Raw genomic sequence first — 20615 nt, forward strand, 5'->3', positions numbered from 1 at the left:
AGGTAATTGAAAAGTCATGATGAAAAAAGAGGGTTTGGAGCCATTGGGAAATACAAAGCCGTCAGTTTTTTCCTTGTAAACTATAAAATCATGATTATTTATCTTTCCTTGGAAACTATATAATTATGACAGGTCGGTGAATGTTGGTCGAATAAGTTTATTTGATGTTGATCGCATCATAATAAAGTTTGGGGGGCAAATGTTTCCCTAAGAATTAGCATGATGACGTGGCATAAACATAAAACACGTGAAAGACACATGATAAGACAATTATAGAATACAGGTCGACCCTCGACCAGACGGGAGAAGAAAACATGCTATTAAACAAATTCAGAATTTATGCGCAGCAACAGGAAAAGAAGTTGACAAAAGACATGTGACCAGAGCTGTTTGATGCAACGCAGTTAAAATTGAAATTTAGTTAAATGTATAGTTATTTGCGGGATATTTGTTATTTCAAATATAAAGTTTATTATTTACATATTATTTGATGATTACTTGTTGCACAAGTCACACAAGGCCCATGACCCATCTATGTATATTCTTGAGTCTATAAATAGAGGACTCAATGACTCATTATTTTTTACACTGTACTTTCTTTACTTTCAGAGAATTCTAAGAATCTAGTGATGTTATACACGTTCTTGTATCATCGCCCTTACATTGTGAGACTCAGTTGACTCCGGTTCATCTGATCGCAGGTTTTGGGAATTTACATAAATAAGAGTACTAAGTGGACGTAGGTTATTACCGATCAGCGGGGCCGAACCACTATAAATATGTGTGTTGTTTATTGTTATTAAGTCCAATTCTAATATTATATCGTTTATTTGACTTAGTGTCGTTGGCCAAATCTCGGGTCAACAATAATAATATTTAATACAAAACTAGATATTTTATAATTATATTAATATAAATTCACATGTTATAAAATATTGTTATTACAATAATATATAATACATAATAAATAAATTATATATAAGTGTCGTGTGTATACAAATAGTATGACTGCGTAATTAAATAAGAAATTAGAATAATATTTATCTTCTATAAAAAATAAAGAAGTTTATTCTCCAATCACTGAGGTGTGATTTAAATAATATCATGAATATTTTGTATCTAGTAATTTGTGATTTAAAATGTTATTGTATTATTTTAAAAAAATTATAAATAATGTTTTGAATTAATCTTTATTTTAATATATTTATGTCATTTTTTTATATATAATATTTTTTATTTATTTAAAATTTATATGACAATAATAAAAATAAGAAAATTTGCATTGCATTTAACTTACAACTAATAAGAATATAAATATTTAAAATCATTTCTTTCCTCTCAATTTTAACACAAAGACCGAAATAAAATAGTTTTCTTTACTTTCCTTATACCAAACAAGATGGAGAAAAAATGCATTTATTTTCTATTTTCCTTCCTTCCCATTTTCTTTACATTCCTAACAAACATAGGGTTAAATATAAGCCCAAAATTGACACTTTCTTCTCACTATCATTTCTCAGTATTCATCTTGCTCGAAATCTCAGTCACTCTCTTCTCAGTTTTCAATGGGTAATGATTCTTGCTATTTAGTTTCTCTTGCGATCGATGTTGTTGTTTCGATTGTTTTCGTCTGAATCTGTGTTTTTCAATCTAACATTTTTCGCCTTCGTGATTTTTTGTTTTGATGAGCAGCGCCTGTCAAGAAGATTAAGATCGGAATCAACGGTAATGATTTGATCTTGATTTTTTATTCTATCATGTATGTGTTTTTGGAAATGGAGTGTAAGTAGTTTGGAACGTTGTGTAGGATTCGGGAGAATTGGGCGTTTGGTTGCTAGAGTTGCTCTCCAGAGAGACGATGTCGAGCTTGTTGCCGTTAACGATCCATTTATCACCACTGATTACATGGTGAGTGATTCACCTATATATATTTACATCGGTACTACGTTTTTTTTTTTTGGATTTACGGAAATTGGAAATGATTGATGTGTTTTGTTTTTCAGACTTACATGTTTAAGTACGATTCCGTTCATGGACCATGGAAGCATCATGAACTTAAGGTCAAGGACTCTAAGACCCTTCTCTTCGGTGAGAAGCCCGTCACTGTTTTTGGTGTCAGGTACTGATCTAATTTCGGCATAGATCTGTTGGTTTTGTCTGTAATTTTTAATTGGTGTTGGCGTTTTGAACTTTGAATGGCTAATCTTTTGGGGTGTATATGAAGGAACCCTGAAGAAATCCCATGGGGCGAGACCGGAGCCGACTTTGTTGTTGAATCAACTGGAGTTTTCACTGACAAGGACAAGGCTGCTGCTCACTTGAAGGTTTGCTTCGATTTTCTTTAATGATTTTAATGCTAGTTTTCTAGTAATTAGGTAGATTAATACACGACTATGGCGACGTATGTTTTTGTGGTAATCAGTATCATTGGGTTGGGAATTAATTTATTGCTAAGGATACATTCATTTGTAATATAGACTCGAGTTTGACTTGGTTCGCTATTCCAGGGTGGTGCTAAGAAGGTTGTCATCTCTGCCCCAAGCAAAGATGCACCCATGTTTGTTGTCGGTGTCAATGAGAAGGAATACAAGCCAGAGTACCATATTGTTTCCAATGCTAGTTGCACTACCAATTGCCTTGCTCCATTGGCCAAGGTTCTTTCCTTTACCTTTATATTGATGTTTGTGGTCGTTAATCCATTATTTACATGCTGATTTGGTTCATTATTTCTCTTTTTGCTTTCACTCATTGCTGTTTTTATGTTCAATTTTCTTCAGGTTATCAATGATAGGTTTGGAATTGTTGAGGGTTTGATGACCACCGTCCACTCCATCACCGGTAAGCTTTTAGACAAGTAGTCTTGATTAGTCAAGTTGCCATGTGGGATTTCCAGTATGTGTTGTATGAGATTATATTAGGTCTAAATGAGTTGTTTTGTTTGTTAATTCAGCAACCCAGAAAACTGTTGATGGGCCATCAAGCAAGGATTGGAGAGGTGGAAGAGCTGCTTCCTTCAACATTATTCCCAGCAGCACTGGAGCTGCTAAGGTATAGCATCCTAGTTTATTTAATCAGGTGTTCATTGAGTTTCTATTATAGCTTCTCTAACTTGGGCATCCTCTTTTTTGGTTGTGCAGGCTGTTGGAAAGGTTCTCCCAGCTCTCAACGGTAAATTGACTGGAATGTCTTTCCGTGTTCCTACCATCGATGTCTCAGTTGTTGACCTCACAGTCAGGCTTGCTAAGCCTGCATCCTACGAGGAGATCAAAAAAGCGATCAAGTGAGGATTGTTTCGCTGACTTTTGTTGTCTAAGATCATTAAGAAGCATATCTGTTGTTTTAATTTTTTTTTTTTATCTTATTAACAGGGAGGAGTCTGAGGGCAAATTGAAGGGTATCTTGGGATACACAGAAGATGATGTTGTCTCTACCGACTTCATTGGTGACAGCAGGTAATATTGAGTTCCAAGTTTTGATCTCTAAATTAGTTACAAATGATCATGTAGACTCTAATCCGATGACTGGTTTATCTATTAACAGGTCAAGCATCTTTGATGCCAAGGCCGGAATTGCTTTGAATGAGAACTTTGTGAAACTTGTGTCGTGGTACGACAACGAATGGGGTTACAGGTAATAATACTTCGATTTTGGTTTCAAGTGAATTGTTCAATTCTGTGTTGTGAAAAGTTTTTTTTGCTCATTGTTTCGTTGCTTGTTTTTGCAGTTCCCGTGTGATTGACTTGATTGTCCACATTGCTTCCCAATGTTGAACAAAACAAAACAAAACCTGTGGAGATTGAAGGCTATTTAGTTGAGTCTCTATAAGGTTCAGTTGTTTGTTGTGTTTAAAAAGTGTTTTGAGTTGAGTTTCGAATAAGCAAAATGAGGCCTAAGCCTTTTGGCTTTTGGTGTTTTGATGTTACATTTTGATCAGTTTCGAAGAACCTGTAATGGTGCTAGTTACATGTAAACAGTCACATGGTTTTCCTTCTCTTCCTATGTAATTTTTAAGAAGCGATGGCTTTTTTATTCTCGGAAGAACTTCGTTACTTTGATATCAAATGCCTTCATTTTCATTTTTATGTCCCGAAAAAATAACCAATTTTAATTAAATTTATTTTTAAAATAATTTTGTTTATTAAAATTATTTTAAAGTTTTAATTAAACATTTATTTTGTTTTATGAATTCTGAAAATATGTTAAAATCATTTAAAAATAATAAAACAATTAAAAATCAAATAAATCATTAAAATGATTGGGATAGTGAGAATATTACAAATTTAGAGGCACTAAACTATGCACTTTTTGCAATAGAAGATATCAATTGATAATTATAAAAAATAAAATATACTAAATTTTAAAAAATAAAATGTACTAAATTTGCATTTTGATAAAATACAAAATATTAAATGAGTATTTTACCCTTTAATTACAATTAAAAATTATGTTTTGGTAATACTAAGTTCAAATTCCCTTCCAAATAATATTATTAATCATGGTACTTATTGAGTGGTCGAAAAATTATTAAAATTATTATCATTGCTATAAAAAGTGTTCTCATTTCTTATTGTAACAATGCTTCACTTTGCCTTTTGTAAAGAAAACATATAAGAATATCTTGTTAGAATGTTGAAAGGTGTAAAAGTAGAATGGGTGCATGGTAAAAAATATAAGGTTATATTTCAAAATCAATTAGTGATGAATGGAGTAACTCATGCTCTTATATAACATAGTAAAAAGTATAAGGTTACATCTCAAAATCAATTGGTGATGAGTGACCAATTTGAAAGATCGCTTGATGTAGTTGAAATGATTGAATTTTGGGATGTTCGATCAACTAAGGGAAACTCAATAATGGAATTCATAAATGTCTCAATCTTATTTTTTTTTATTGTCATATGAATATTCAAGAGCTAAGACCATTCCAATGCTCTTTTTTGTCATGATTCGTACTCTTATATATTGTTGAATATACTCATTCTTTCCATTTTGGATATTTTCTCTAAGGGCATCTACAATGTAACAGCATTTTGCTGTATTTAGTGCAGAGATCTCTCCAAGGTAGCATTATTATCCACTGTATTTTGCTGTGTTTGCTATAGTACACAGCATATATGTCGTGTACTGTAGCACCCAGTATTGTCTCTTTTTTTTCTTTTATTATTTTATTATATATAATTATTATTATATATATTTATATTATTATATATATAATTTAGAATTTAGTTTATTATGTGAAGATTAAATTGTATATACCACAAATTATTATTTTAATTATAATTTAAATAAAATATTATTAAATATTTGTATTTTTTTTAATATTACACAATACAAACATTACAAATTTAAAGACACATTAAAAAAATTAAAATTGAACACATTAGACATCACATTCTCATTATAATCAATAGTACACATTCTCAATATTCACAATCACATTACAAATTTTTTTAATATTAATCATAGTAATGCATACGAAATATACTCAAAATTATACAATAAAACATTATAAACTTAAATCATAGTCAATGTTACACAATAAAAACATTACAAACTTAAACATACATTGAAAAATGTCAATATATACATGGCACAAGTACATATCTTCCTCAAGTGAGTATGAAGCAGTGCGACTGGAAGACATTTTGGAAGAAAATGTAGTTGTTTTGAAAATATGTTGAAGAGATGTGATCAGTTTGAATGAGTAGTGTGGAATAGGTAACCCGTTTGAATGAGTAGTGTGGGATTATATAAGGATAAAAAAGCTACATAAGATTTTATTTCTTATCTTCTAATTTTGGATTCAGAAGATAAGATGTGATTTGACAACACAATGCAACGGTTGAGATTGTGGTCAAATTATTTCAGCGGCCAAGATTAATCCGTGAGATTTCTTATCTTCTGATATTGGATTCAGAAGATAAGATGTGATTTGACAACACAATACAACGGTTGAGATTGTGGTCAATTTATTTCAGCGGCCAAGATTAATCTGTGAGATTTCTTATCTTCTGATTTTGGATTCAGAAGATTAGATGTGATTTGACAACACAATGCAACAGTTGAGATTGTGGTCAAATTATTTCAGCGGCCAAGATTAATCCGTGAGATTTCTTATATTCTGATTTTGGATTCAGAAGATAAGATGTGATTTGACAACATAATGCAACGGTTGAGATTGTGGTCAATTTATTTCAGCGGCCAAGATTAATCCTTGAGATTTCTTATCTTCTGATTTTGGATTCAGAAGATAAGGATATTTACACTATAAAACATGGATATCACACATGATATAGGGTACACCGAAAAATATATACAATTTAACTTTTATAAAATATGAATTCTTATCCTGGTAGTTCATCTTATTTATCATCGTCTTCTTTAGATGATGACTATTATGATGATATAGAAATGCAAGTAGTAGGTCAAATTACTGCTAACAACAATTTTTGTGTTGCTCAACACCAACAAAACAAAGGCTCACGTCGAGGCTCGATTCCTGGTCATATAGTTATCAACCGTGACGAAGAAAGTGCTAATCGCAATCTCTTCAACGATTATTTTGCAAAGAATCCTCGATTTACCGATTTGATGTTTCGCCGAAGATTTCAAATGGGTCGTCCTTTATTCCTTCATATTTTGAATGCTATACAAAGACATGACAATTACTTCATCCAGCGAAGGGATGGAATGGGTAAACTCGGGTTATCAGGTTTGCAAAAAATAACAGTTGTATTTCGAATGTTGGCGTATGGTGTACCAGCAGATGCTACTGATGAATACATCAAAATAGGAGAATCTACAACTATAGAAAGCTTGAAGCAATTTTGTCGTGTTGTTGTCGAGGTGTTTGGAGCCCGCTATCTCCGATCACCTAACGCTGATGATGTTACAAGACTACTCCACATTGGTGAACGTCGAGGTTTTCTAGAAATGTTGGGAAATTTAGATTGTATGCATTGGAAATGGAAAAATTGCCCAACTGCTTGGGGAGGACAATATGCCGGTCATAGTGGGTCCCCAACTATTATTCTTGAAGCTGTAGCTGACTATGAACTCTGGATATAACATGTATATTTTGGTTTACCGGGATCTAATAATGACATTAATGTGCTGGAGGCATCCCATCTTTTTGCTAATCTTGTTAAAGGTATTGCTTCACCTGCTAATTATGTTATTAAAGGAAAAAAGTATAATATGGGTTATTATTTAGCTGATGATATATATCCAAAATGCTATACTCTTGTTCAAAGTATCCATGATCCACGTGGTCCAAAAAATAAATTATTTGCAATGAAACAAGAAGCATGTAGAAAAGATGTGGAACGTGCATTTGGAGTACTGCAGTCTAGATTTGCAATTATTACTGGACCGACACGTTTTTGGAATAAAAAAGTATTACATGATATAATGACTTCATGTATTATTATGCATAATGTGATAATTGAAGATGAACGTGATATTAATGCATCAATTGAAGAGCGAGTCAAAGTGCCAAGTCCAGAAGTTCGGATGGTAGAAGATGATAATGCTCGGTTTCAAGAATTTCTTACTAGACATAGAAAAATCAAGGATAATTGAGCACTTGTGGGACGAATATTGTAACTCACAAAATTAAAATATATATTTTCAAGTGTCTTTTAGGTTTAATTTAATCTAATGTAATGTAATATTTTTTCTCTAGTGGTGTAATCTTTATGTTACTACATGCAATATGATCTTTTAATTTATCGAGTTTTAATTATTTATATAGTATTATTGTCATGTAATTAATGAGTAGTTTTATTTAAAACATTAATTAGATATAAATTTTGATAAATTAATATAATAATAAAAAGAATATTTAATTTATTTAAAAAAATAATATAATAATAAAGATTTTTTTTTTTTTTTTTAGTTTTTAATATTGTGGTTGTAATGAAAATAGTTTTTGACACTAAATTTGATATTAGTGTGACACTAAATTTAGTGTCAAGGTTGGAGATACTCTAACATACCCTATTTAAGTAATCTCCTTTCAGGTGCACTAATTATAAAAATATGCTGAATGTATTTAACTAAATTCTATATCTTGTATTTTTATCATCAAAATAATAAAAAAATTATCAATAATACAAAATACATTAGTCACAAAAAAAAAAGACAACATTTTAGTCTCGAGTTTAGTCGTAATGCAAATTAAACTTCTATTTGTTATTTAAGTTGTAATTACTAATTTAATAAGTATTTAACTAGTAAGTTGTTTTACTACACGTTCCTTCACAAAGAGAAGGACTGAACTTGGTTTTCGTCTTTATGTAGAGATTAATTTTTTACCCAATCAATTTGGCATTAAAAATAAAATCGCTTGATTTTTTTTTCTTTTCCAAATACATTCAGATAATAATAACGAAGAATTAAGTTTTTATTAATGTATATATATAATTGTTATGTTACGTAGATAATTTAATAATTGAAAAGCTAGTTTATCAATTTTAACTTTTTTTTTAAAGTTTAAAAACTTTAATTATTAGCTTTAAAATGCAATTTAATTATTAATAATAAAATCATAGTACCAAATGGTAAGGTTATAATCTAGGGCTCTGCATAAATTTTTATAATCCGCCCAACTCGAATAATTCGCCCAAATCAATTCGAAAAAACTGCAAAAAAACGCAACTCGAATAAACCGACCAAAATTGAAACTGCCCAATTGTTACATTGGGCGGGTTGAAAATAATTATCAACCCGCCCAATTAAGAATTTATTATTTTTAATATATTCAAATAAATATATAAATTAATTAAGTTTTATTTTAATTTTTTTACTATAAATTTAAAATATTATTTTAAACTTAAAAAGATAAACTTCACACTATTAGCACAAAAAATTACAAAAATTTAAAAAAAAAATACCACTTTTGTTTGGGCGGGTTGACCCGACCAACACACCAAAAAAAAAATTATTTCGGTTTGGGTGGGTTAACCCGACCAATCCACCCAAATTATTAGATGGGTTAAAATTTTCTTAATTGCACAAATTACAAGTAACTTTTGCTAAAACGATTATGACATCCGGTAAATAATTTCTTTTAACCCGATCCACCCGTCCAATGCCAAGGCCATATGTCCCTCTCTTTTCTTCCCGTTACCCCATCTTCATCTTCTTCTCCTCACCGATCACCTCTAGCTTGCTACTTCTCTATCGTTGTTCATCATCGCGCCCCAAGCCTTGTCACTCTCCCTTCGGCCCCTCTCTCTCTCTCTCACACACACACAGCTTCTTCTCTCTCGGCTTCGGTGGTCTCCCTCTCATCTCCGATCTCTTTCTCTGTCATGGCTACGGTGGCTTTTGCTTGTCTCTAAGTCTCAGATAGGTGGGGCTAATTTGTCTTTGTTTTTTTTTTTTGTTACTTGTTTTCCTATTTCGGTTCAGTATTGTGTTCAAGATTTGTTTGTATGTTTCTTTTATTCTCAGTCTCACTCTCCTCTTGCTCAACCCCTGAAAACCACAAGCAATCCGACACAACCATCTCTCATTCTCACTCTCAGCAAGCAACACACCCAGTCGAAGGTAGCTGCTCGTCCCAGTCGGAGGTCCGTGTCAGAGACACTCTTCTCTTCTTCCTCCTGCTTTTCTAATCTGTTGCACAGGTACTCTCTCTCTATCTCTCTTTCTATGAATTCAGTAAGAGCACTAAATGTTTGATGGAATGCCTATTTGCATATTTTAGAATTTTTTTTCTTTTTTTTTAGTGTAAAACAAATGGATCGAATCTATATCATGAGTTTAAGACTTAAACATGTAATTTGCCTGGAGTGGCGTTTTGAGCCATGTATTTTCCATTCTAATGAAAAAAGCATTTGATATTAATGATTATATATGGGCATAACTCGTTTTCTTGATTAAATGTGCTCTGAGTTAATCATAGCATTGATTAACAATTCTCTTGCACACCACGATGAAAGTCATTGTGATATTTTATGGTTTTCCTTGGAGAATTTTTGATAGAAAGTTAAGTGCATCATATATTGTTGATCTGTTTTTTTCCTTCTAATTTGTTGGCTGGCATAAAAGGATTTTTTGATATATCAATTGATCTAACAATTAAAGAATAAGGTTTAAAATTCATATAGTTTGTTGGTACTGTATTTAATAACATATATGACGTAAATAATAATGAAAAGGTCAGGAGATTTGAGATTAGCTGTCTTGTAAATTTGACTTAAAATGGTAGTGATGCATTATCTTTGCTTCTTCCATGGCAGTATGGCTCAATTTTTTATTAATTTGCTAGTATAGTTATAACTATTACACACACAAAAGAAAATTGACTATGTTTTGAAGATAGATTTTCTTTTACTTTTTCTTTTGCTATATAATAAGTGGTCATCACCAACAATATCAAAGAACTCCATTGCCTCAATTGCAGCTTAGTTGTGTTTTAGTTTATATTGTGATGTAAAGTTTCCGTCAAATTACTTTAATCCATTTACTTTGTTTGTGTGCCATCTATTATTCTAATATGCTCACTCTGATTGTAAGTTTGCAAGGATTCACAGTTAGCTCAAATTTTACTTCTCGTTGATGCAATTGTATTGGAGTTAGTATTAGAGGTATGATTTCTATAGTTTTTTTTTTGTTATTGTTGATATTTTACTGAATTTAGAAGTGTTTAAATATCTTACATATTTATCCATAGTGAATTAAGTTCTTAGATTTCTATGTGCTACAGTGATAATAGAAAGTTCTGATAAATTTGTGTGCTGCGGTAATACAAAGAAGAAAATTTGCGTGTTGTTTGATTGTTTTAATTAATATTGCCTAATAATTAGATTAATAAAATATATGAAATGTTGCCTGATTTTTTGTAGATCTAGTTATCATTTGTTAAAAGTTTTGCATGCATCATTATTTTGATATAGTTTATAATTTGGACGTAAAACATGTTAGATCAAACTATAGGCATGTCTACTCAAGATGTTACAAAATCTAATTTTGTTGATGATGTTGATTATGTTCCTTCAACAAATACACAATAGGTACAATCTCTCTCCAATAGAAGAGATGAAAATGAGGATAATGGTACAAAAAAGAAGTGTCCACCATTAATACATTTTGTAAAGCAACTTTTCATTACATTTTACTTTACTTGCAATCAAAATGCACAAGCACCTTCCATTTTCTTTAATCAAGCAAATAAGAGTACATCAGGAAAGTATAGCTACAACAACAGTAGAATACACATCTAGAGGGACCCCTCCATTCCTTTCCAATACATAAAAGCTCTCTTAGACAGAGCATGCGCAACAGAGTTTGCCTCGCTACTAGTAAACATAAAACTGATATGTTCAAAACAAGAAATTAGGGGCCTTATTGATTCGCCATTCGAAAACTATATTTTTAGAAATTGTGATTCTAAAATGAAAAATTGAATTTAGTGATTAAAAACATGTTTCTGAAAATATAGTAAACATAAAACTGATATGTTCAAAACAATCTAAATATCTGATTTATAAATAACCAAATTGTAATCAGTATTCTAATTTTCTTTTGTCAAATTGAAAACAACAATTTCACGTTTTCTTTGTGAAATTTTTTCTAAAACTTAAAATCAATATCATAATCTTATTATCTCTGTCTTCCTGTCCCTATCCCCTTCCCCATGGATGCTCTAACCTCGACAGTGCAACTGCTCTAATTCAGCGGACCTAGTCGACTCACCGCCCCTCCCAACTGCCTAATCGACAACTCTGGATCTCTCTCTCCTCTCCTCTTGTGTTCTTGCCATTAGCCATTCGGTATTACTTAACTTTGTGTTCACTCTGTTATAAATAAATATATATGTGTGTAGATATTTATATGTTTGTGTGTGACTTATTTTATTCTCTAGAGTTTGATTTGGTCTTTAATCTGCACAGTTATTACTTTGATTGACTTTACCGTTTTCTACACTAGGATTGACAAGCAAAAGGCCCACCAGTTTGCAGCCACTGTTTGTAGTTGTAAGCCTCTGTAAGATTACAAAGGCAAATGTGTAATGTTCATTGATGAAGTTATTAAAAATAAACTAGGAAAGAATTCTAACAAGTTTAATTTGTGCTTTCTTCATCTATTAGTAAAAGTGAGTTTGATTTAAATTCATTGAGTCTTTGATCTATAAGAATTAATGTAGATTGGTATCTATGAAACTTTTTTGTAGTTTTGGTGTGGAAAAAAAAGAGAGCTAAATTTAACACATTGAAGCATAGTGTTTTTGTACTTTGTATGTATTAACTGACTTGTGTGAGGAATGAGCTTTTTATTTAGGATTAATTATGATTCTTGCAACTGTGAAATGGTTTTTGAGATCATTAATAATATTACTGAATCATATGTTTCGTCTTATGCCAATTCAAACATGATTTGGTAATAAAAAAGTATTGGATTGGCCTATATAATAGACTTTTATGGTCTTAACAGTTTATTCTTGGTGAGAAGGTGGTTACACCAAAGCCAACCCTTTGCTACATAACAAAGTAAATTTGTGATGAAATTCAAGTTCATGCAGCAGCATAGGCCTTCTGTTTTATTTCTTTTAGAAACTTGGTTAATTAAAGGTTCTGTAAATAAGCTCAAGTTTATGCTGCAGTTTGATAATGGTTTTGAAGTTCTTAGGAAGAACTTAGGAGGGGGTTTGATCCTTGTGTGGTCTAATGATGTTAATATTAGTATTATATCTTACCCTTTAAATTATATACTGTTATGTAACCTTTTGTGATAATACTACTTGGCATTTTACTGGTTTCTACGTGGAATTTCGGGTGTTTATTTTCTTCTCTTGAGTTTGATTTGTCCTTCAATCCACGAAGTTATTTTACCGAATATGTCAGAATATATATATTTATATTTATAAGCACCTATGTCACTTTTCTTTTAAAGATAATTTGTGTTTTCTTCATCTATTGGTAAAAATTAGTTTGATTTTCATTCATTCGAGTCTTCGATCTGATAATTGATGTGGCTGTATCGATGAAACTTTTTTGTAGTTTTGATTAGGAAAAAATAGAGCTAAATTTAACACTTTGAAGCAGAGTGGTTTGGGGTTTTGTATGTGTTAACCGACTTATGTGAGGAAATGGCTCTTTATTTGGGATTAAGTATGGATGCTCGCAACGTGAAATTTTTCTTGGGATCATTCAAAATATTGCTTATTCATGTGTTTCGTCTTGTGCCAGTTCAAAGATGATTTGGTAGTAAACTAGTATTGGATTGGCCTGTATAATAGACTCTAATGGTAATTCTTGGTGAGGAGGTGGTTACACCAAACAGACATAACGAAGTAAATTTATGGTGCAATTCAAGTTCATGCAGGTCAAGTTTCATTTTGTTTTGGTGTATTAATATGTATGCAATACACACCTTAATGTTATGTTTTGAGAGGACCTAATTAATTCATAAATGGGAAGCAAATTTGTGCATCTTTACATGATACATATATGTGTGTGAAGGTCTTCCTTCAGTTCTAATTCTACACAGCCATTTCTGTGGTTTGAATTGTTGGTTATTGCTAATCTGCTGACCAAACCCGTTTTGAAACTTTACCTTACTATTACTCAAATGTCTCTAACTTTATGTTCTACTTTTGAGTTAAGCATATTCATTAGAAAAAAATTTCACCTTTACTAGTTGAAAGTTAGTCTTCTCGCATGACTTTCGATATTTATTTTATAGAAGTTCATGAGTAGTCAACTGCCCATGTAGTTCTTTCATACAAAACCTCTAAATTGTTTTATTTTATTTTTTTCTAAAGTTATCATTAATCGCTAAGGAAATTGTTAGTTCACAACAACTTTGTGATATTCAAAATAATATTATAATTTGAAATATTATATTTGTGTTTTTAGGAAAGTCTCCACAAAATGCTAATGTATGATCATGTTCATTTGAGGGTATCAATACTATATACGTTTGAAATTTGTGTTCTCATGAGATGCTTGTCTTTCAATTGGTCTTGTGGCTACTGGCTAGAAAGTGAAGAAACTTGTAAAGATAATGCATTTTGAGCTCTTATCCAAAAAAAAAAGAAGAAAGAAAATAGCATGTTATAAGCTGGGAGTGAACTTTATTTCAGACCCCCGCTGATTTCATGAGAAAGAAGTTTGTATTCGGTAGATTGTGCTCACAAACTGAGAGAAGCAGTACAATTTTTTGCAGGATACTTCTAAAAGGTTACTAGCTCACAATTTTGATATCCATGGCGGCAACCACAATTGCCTGGCGTTTCTCTTCAGCCCTTCACTGTCCTTCATTTTCTACTACTGACTCTCACAGACCCATTCATTCGAATCTCTGTTCTAACACCTACAAACCCTTTTCCTCTTCCAACATATACCCCTCAATCACTCTCTCCAGGTACCCAATCCCAAAACCCTGTAACAGGGTTTATCCCCTTTTCTTTTATTTGTACTCCAATTTATTCACAACTTCAATTTTTGTTTTATTTCAGGTCAAGTTCCAAAACTTCAGCACCAAAGCATGCATACAAGTCTTTGGTGATTTCAGGGCTGGTACATGGAAACTCTGAAACGCACCCAGAATCTGAATCAAGCGTTTCAAACTCGGTACGTGGTAATTATAAACTATCAAGCTCATATTTTTCTGAAATTTCCTCTTTTTTTTTAGCTGCTAAAGAGACCGGGCAAGATTATTGTGTGGAGTTTTAGATGATTTAGTTTTGTTTACTGAATTATCTTGCAGGATGCAACTATTGACATAAAGTTGCCAAGAAGAAGTTTGCTTTTGCAATTTACTTGCGATATATGTGGTGAAAGAACACAGAAGCTTGTAAACCGACTAGCCTATGAACGAGGACTTATATACGTACAGGTATTGGCTTCTTCTATACTGATTGATATTGATGGAATGATGACTAATCTGTTAAATATCTAACTTTTGTTACTTGCTGTCTACTCTAAGTGATTCTTTTCATCGGTTGTTGTGGTGGGTATATATATATATATGAAAAAGAGACAGAGGTCTTTGTCTTAGACTAACCTCCTCTCAAATATAGAGAGCCATCACATATGGTGGAGGAACACTGTGGTAACACAAACCAACATAAACAAGAAAAAGCAAACAAACCACCAAACCACCCACAACAAAACCCCAATCCCTTCAAAGATCCGAAAAAAATCCTTTCAAAACAATTGGATCTATACACCCAAGTTCCAACCCAAAACTTGATCTTATCCCAAATAGTCTCAAACGAGCTAAAGACATCTTTGAAAATTCTACTATTTTTTTCAAGCCTAAATAGCCCACCAAAGAGTCACCAACAAGGTGCTCTGCCACAAATTGGATACCCTCTTACCTCCCTCTAAATGGCAAAGAAACAATTGAGAACAAGAAGGGGGCATATACCAAAAGACCCCAAACTCAGCCAACACCTTACCCCACACCTCCCTAGCAAAATGCACTCCAAGAATAAATGTATAGCTGACTCCCCTGCAATCTTACAGCATACGCACCAATTAGGGGATAAACAATGATAAGGGCTCTCTGCAAGTTATCATGAATATTTAATCTATTAGTGAAAACCAGTCAGCCAAACACTTCAACTTTCGAGGGAGAAACACTCTTGCACAAATTCTTTGCCCACTTCTCGTTTGGACCCAGATGAGCGTAACTCAACCTCCAAAAGGCTAATTTACAAGAGAACATCTCACTAGTGTCTGGAATCCGCGCCCTCCTGTCCTCCAAAATCGTCGGCAGAGCAACATGCTCTAACAACTGAAGGAGCTGAGCAAGATTAGAGACCTCCTTATCAAACAAATTCCTCCTGAAATGCAGGTCCCACCCTAGGTCTCCTAAACCCTCCTCACCCCAAAGACAACCAAATCTTTAATCAAACAGTTATCAGCCTTGGAAAGCAAAAATAAGTCGTGAAATTGAGACTTTAAAGTAGCATCATTAATCCAAACATCCTCCCAAAAGTGAATCCTATCCCCCCTTTACCATTATCCCAAAAGCCACCCTCCACCCACCTCCTCTTCACCACCCTATGCCATAGCGCCTTGCTTTCCAAGGGAAACTGTCACAACCATTTCATGGGAAACGCCTTGTTCCTCAAATCCAGATTACCGATACCAAGACCCCCATGACCTTGCGATTTACAAACTTCCTGCCAAGAGACAAGGTGGTCGGAACCAGACCGATCCACACCTTCCCAAAGAAAATTTCGCATCAACTTCTCCATAATTGTAGAAATGAGTATAGAATATTTTGTATTTAATTGGTACTATTCCCTTAAGGGAAACCTAATTTATTATTTCCTAATATACTGTATTTACCAGATTTTTAGGAGAATAAATGACTTAGAGAATCTGTACAGCTAAAGCCTATTGTGCAATAGTTTGTAATCTGCCTATTTAAAGTCTCTTTTCTATCAAGAATAATATATCAGATCCTATTATTCTTCAATAACCCCCCCCACTACACCCTTAGGAATGCAAAAAAGCGACAGATAATACACTAGAATAGAAGATAAAATTGACTGGATGAAGGTCAACCTTCCACCCCTATACAAGAAAGCACACTTCCACCCATCCAGTTGTTTGGCGCATCTCTAAAGAACGGGCTCCCAAAAACCTTTGGAACGAGGGGACACACTCAAAGGTAACCCCAAATACTTCATAGGCCATTGACCCACCTCACAACCGATTTCTCCATCTCGAAGGTCCCCTGTCTCCTCATCCATGCTAATCCCCAACAACTCACATTTCTAAAAATTAATAGATAACCTGAAGACAACACTAAAAACCTTAAAAATATCAAGAAGAACTGACAAAGACTCCTCATCATTAACAAAGAAAATTGAATCATCAACGAGCCGAAGACGACTGACCTCCACTTTATCCTTGCCCACTATGAAACCTTTAAAGGTCGAAGCACTCTTAGCCTTATCCACCAGTCTGCCCAAGACATCAAGCACCAAAGTAAACAAGAATGGTGAAAGGGATTCCCCTTGGCGAAGATCCCTAGAACCCTTGAATTTCGCCCTTGGTCTCCTATTTAAGAACACAGAGGACGTAGAGGACTAACACCCATTCATTCATCTCCTCCAAACGCTTTCTTACCCAGGAAAAAGTCCAAAAAGCCCAAATCCACATATTTGTAAGCTTTCGCAAAATCATTTTTGAACACCCACCCCGTTTTTCCTTTACTACGATACTCCTCCACTACCTCATTAGCCACCGACACCGTATCCAAAATCTGCCTACCCTCCACAAAAGCTCCTTGAGTGTCCAAAAGAACTCCTCGAATTCTAACAGCCAACACCTTCGAGATGATTTTGTCCAGACTAATGACTAAACTAATAGGCTTGTAGTCCTGAACACGACAACTATCAATCTTCTTAGGAACAAGGCAAATATAGGTCTCATTGGCCCTCTCGTGAATAACTCCATCTTTGAAGAAACAATCAAAGACTGCCAAAAGATCACTTTTCACAATGTCCCAATTATCTTGATAAATTGCCATAGATTACCCATTAGGACCTGGGGCCTTAGACCCATCACAATCAAACACTAAACGTAGGGGTGCACATATGGACCCGAAGGACCCGTCCAACCTGCACCCGGAAAAATGATGAAACCCGGATGGTCGAGTCGGGTCGGGTTGGGCTCAACCTGAGGGATGCGTTGGGTTGGGTTCAGGTGTAGTAATTTACCTACGTCGAGTTCCGGTTGAGTCTTATTATTTTTTTTTTTAGTGTTACTTTTATTTTAGTTTTAAAATTACCAAAAAAAAAAAAACTAAACCCTATAAAACTAAAAGACTCGAGCCCCACCCTCTTGCCTTTCTTCTTTAAAAATACTCTAGTCAATAGTGTTATAAATTAATCTTTTTCTAATTAGTAAGTTTCTTAATTCTTAGTATATAAAACTTTAATTAATGGTAAAATATAGATCATTTAAAAGTTCACAAAAATAAATAAATCCAATTGTAAAAAATAATAGTTAAAAGTCTAATTTTGTAAGTAAAATAATAAAAAAAAAGCCACTCAACCGAACCCGACACCACCCGTACCCGACATTCCCCCCACCCGAACCCGACCTCGCCTGATGCCATTTCGGGCAGGATTGGTATTAACTTCTCCCACTCGAAACCTGAACATGACCAACTCGCCCGATGCGCAGCCCTAACTAAACGTCGTATCTCCTCCTCAATAAAAGACCTCTTAATGAGAGAAGCCACGAAAGATGGAATAGGTTCCCAAGAGATACCATCCACTCTTTTCCACTCCCTATAGACCGAAGAGTACAATGAAGAGTAAAAGCCCACAATAGCCTCTTCAATATCAACATCTTTTTCAAGGATAGTGTCGTCCTCTTGCTCAATCATCGATATAAAGTTCCTTGCTTTACGAGCACTAAGAATACTATTAAAAAAGCTTAGAATTAGAATTCCCTCTTTGGCCCATTAACATTTCTATTTAAGCCAAACACCTCTCCCCTCTTCAAAAACAATCTGCTGCCAATCTTTCTTGATCTTACACCGTTCCAAATGATGTTGTTGGTTCCACAGGCCCTCTTCCTTTATTCTATCCAACTTGAACACCCATCTTTCCAAGGATTGTTTAAGCACTATTCTCGACCCAAAAACCTCCTGACTCCACCCCTTGACTTTATCTCTAACCGAGGATAATTTGCTCATGAATCCGTACCCCGACCAACCCACCATCTTAGCTGAATTCCACCACTTTTGAAAAAGGTCAAGGAAATCTTTGTGCTCAAGCCAAGAATTGTCAAATCTTAACAAACTTGGGCCACGAGGGAGGTTACAGTCTAACACAATGGGGTTATGATCTGACACAATACGAACCACCACCTTCTGATGAACAAATTGATAAAAACTTCCCACAAGGAAGTGAACAAAAATCTATCTAACCTACATCAAATAGGTATCTTTCTGAAATTCGACCACTTGAATCAACCATTATGGAGTTTGGGATCCATCAATTTCAGGTCTCTGATCAACGCATCAAACATTTTCATGCTCCTCGTGTTAGACACACTATTAAGTTTCTCATCACCCCTCCTAACCACATTAAAGTCACCCCCACACACCAATGATCGCCACAAATAAAACTCAAACCAGCTAATTCATCCCAAAAACTATCCCTTTTTCCGTATGCCACAGGACCAAAGACACCAGAAAACCACCAGGGATCCTTACCTTCGGCCTCAATACTGACAGAAACCGAAAAGTCCCCCACCAAGGAATCAATAACAGTGACACTCCGAGTATCCCGAGCCACTAAGGTACCTCCTGATCTCCCTGAAGCCTGCTGATAAATCCAAGCTCTAAATCTGGAACGCCAAATGCTACCCGCAAACCTCCTATCTACTTTTTCCTTTTTCACCTTTTGAAGAACGAATAAGTCTAGATTAACTTTACAAATGGTTTCTTTAACCGCCTTCCGTTTTTATTTGTTACCACAAAAAATCTTCACGAGAAACTTCGATTTCTACACGAGAAACTTCGAATAAGATATTTCTGGGGCACTAATTGTGTTGCTGATTAACCCTTATTTATATATTCACGATTTCTACAAAACAAAAGGTGGGTGATAATGATACAACACCTATGAAAATGTTCGTATAGCTAGTTGATATGTACTTCGAAACAAATGCTTGCCTTTGTATAGAAATCAGTAATCTCAAGCGTCAGCCTTTCATAATTGGTATCTAAAACCTTTATGGCCCTAAGTGAGCATTGAGCTACTTCAGTTGTTATGGTGAATTTATATGATTTGAAATGCTGGTGTATTATATGATGCAAAAATCTTTTATGTTCCTTTCACCTAACCCCGGTGTATTCATCAGTGTGCAGGCTGCCGTCAGTATCACAAGTTAGTCGATAATCTTGGCCTTGTGGTTGAGTATGACTTACGAGAGGAAATTATTGCAGACATGAACAAAGATGAAGTTTGAACCATGACATTATTTTCTGATTTTGTTTTGCTAAGTTGGATGGTGATTGTAATTCAAAACTCATCTCCATAAATATATTAACCAAGAAAGAATTGAAATAATATAAACACAAATAAAAACTGAAAGAAAGAACATCGCTGTTGAATTAAAGAGCGTGTTATTTAAAGGAACTCAAATTCAATCAACTACAACGTCAGAAAAACCAACTGACAAAAGTATAAAGTTCTTATATTTCAGAGATTGATTTCAGTCCAGCTTGTATGAATGTATGGCACGTTTATTAAACTCTAATCTAATCGGAATGAATCAATAAAATAAATAAATGGAAATAAAATATTGAATAATTCTGATTATATGAATTCTTAGACGTCAGAGATTGATTTTAGTCCAGCTTATATGAATTTATGGCAAGTTTATAAGACTGTATTCATTAGACTCTATTTGTATTCGAAATAAATCAATAAGAGAAATAAATGATAATAAAATATTGAAGAATTGGAATTTTTAGTTTATCATGTTGTATACTAATTTGATCGCAAAGAGAACAGAAATATTTTATTTTGTTTACGAAAAGGTTTTATAGAAAATAAATATTTTTTAAAAGGAATATGAAGAAACTTATGTGGGTAAAAGAGATTATCTATAATTTTGTTTCTATAT

At 33.6% G+C, this 20615-nt stretch overlaps 4 protein-coding genes across 8 annotated transcripts; all 4 read left to right on the forward strand.

Moving 5' to 3' along the window:
• The first annotated feature begins 1423 nt into the window (after positions 1-1423).
• LOC133822320 (glyceraldehyde-3-phosphate dehydrogenase, cytosolic-like) lies at positions 1424-4076 on the forward strand. Its single transcript, XM_062254594.1, has 12 exons — positions 1424-1569; positions 1693-1725; positions 1808-1908; positions 2004-2119; positions 2225-2324; positions 2508-2654; positions 2778-2838; positions 2951-3048; positions 3138-3280; positions 3369-3452; positions 3541-3630; positions 3725-4076. The coding sequence occupies exons 1-12, from the start codon at positions 1566-1568 to the stop codon at positions 3768-3770; spliced, it is 1023 nt and encodes a 340-aa protein (XP_062110578.1). The 5' UTR covers positions 1424-1565; the 3' UTR covers positions 3771-4076.
• Positions 4077-6336: 2260 nt separating this feature from the next.
• LOC133823791 (uncharacterized) lies at positions 6337-7068 on the forward strand. Its single transcript, XM_062256642.1, has one exon. The coding sequence runs from the start codon at positions 6337-6339 to the stop codon at positions 7066-7068; it is 732 nt and encodes a 243-aa protein (XP_062112626.1).
• A 129-nt stretch (positions 7069-7197) lies between these two features.
• LOC133823792 (uncharacterized) lies at positions 7198-7581 on the forward strand. The gene has a single exon (XM_062256643.1). It carries the CDS (start codon positions 7198-7200, stop codon positions 7579-7581), a length of 384 nt encoding a protein of 127 aa, XP_062112627.1.
• A 1529-nt stretch (positions 7582-9110) lies between these two features.
• Positions 9111-20199, forward strand: LOC133822321 (mitochondrial protein import protein ZIM17). Of its 5 annotated transcripts, none has more exons than XM_062254597.1 (8): positions 9111-9355; positions 9457-9632; positions 10525-10595; positions 11667-11780; positions 14176-14373; positions 14468-14582; positions 14719-14847; positions 19848-20199. In XM_062254597.1, the coding sequence occupies exons 5-8, from the start codon at positions 14216-14218 to the stop codon at positions 19953-19955; spliced, it is 510 nt and encodes a 169-aa protein (XP_062110581.1). In that variant the 5' UTR covers positions 9111-9355; positions 9457-9632; positions 10525-10595; positions 11667-11780; positions 14176-14215; the 3' UTR covers positions 19956-20199. The 5 variants fall into 5 exon arrangements, with proteins under 5 accessions (XP_062110581.1, XP_062110584.1, XP_062110582.1 ...); XM_062254600.1 differs by having other exon boundaries at positions 11686-11780; XM_062254598.1 differs by lacking the exon at positions 11667-11780.
• The last annotated feature ends 416 nt before the right edge of the window (positions 20200-20615 follow it).

Source organism: Humulus lupulus, chromosome 3 (genome assembly GCF_963169125.1).
Source record: "Humulus lupulus chromosome 3, drHumLupu1.1, whole genome shotgun sequence".
NCBI lineage: Eukaryota > Viridiplantae > Streptophyta > Magnoliopsida > Rosales > Cannabaceae > Humulus > Humulus lupulus.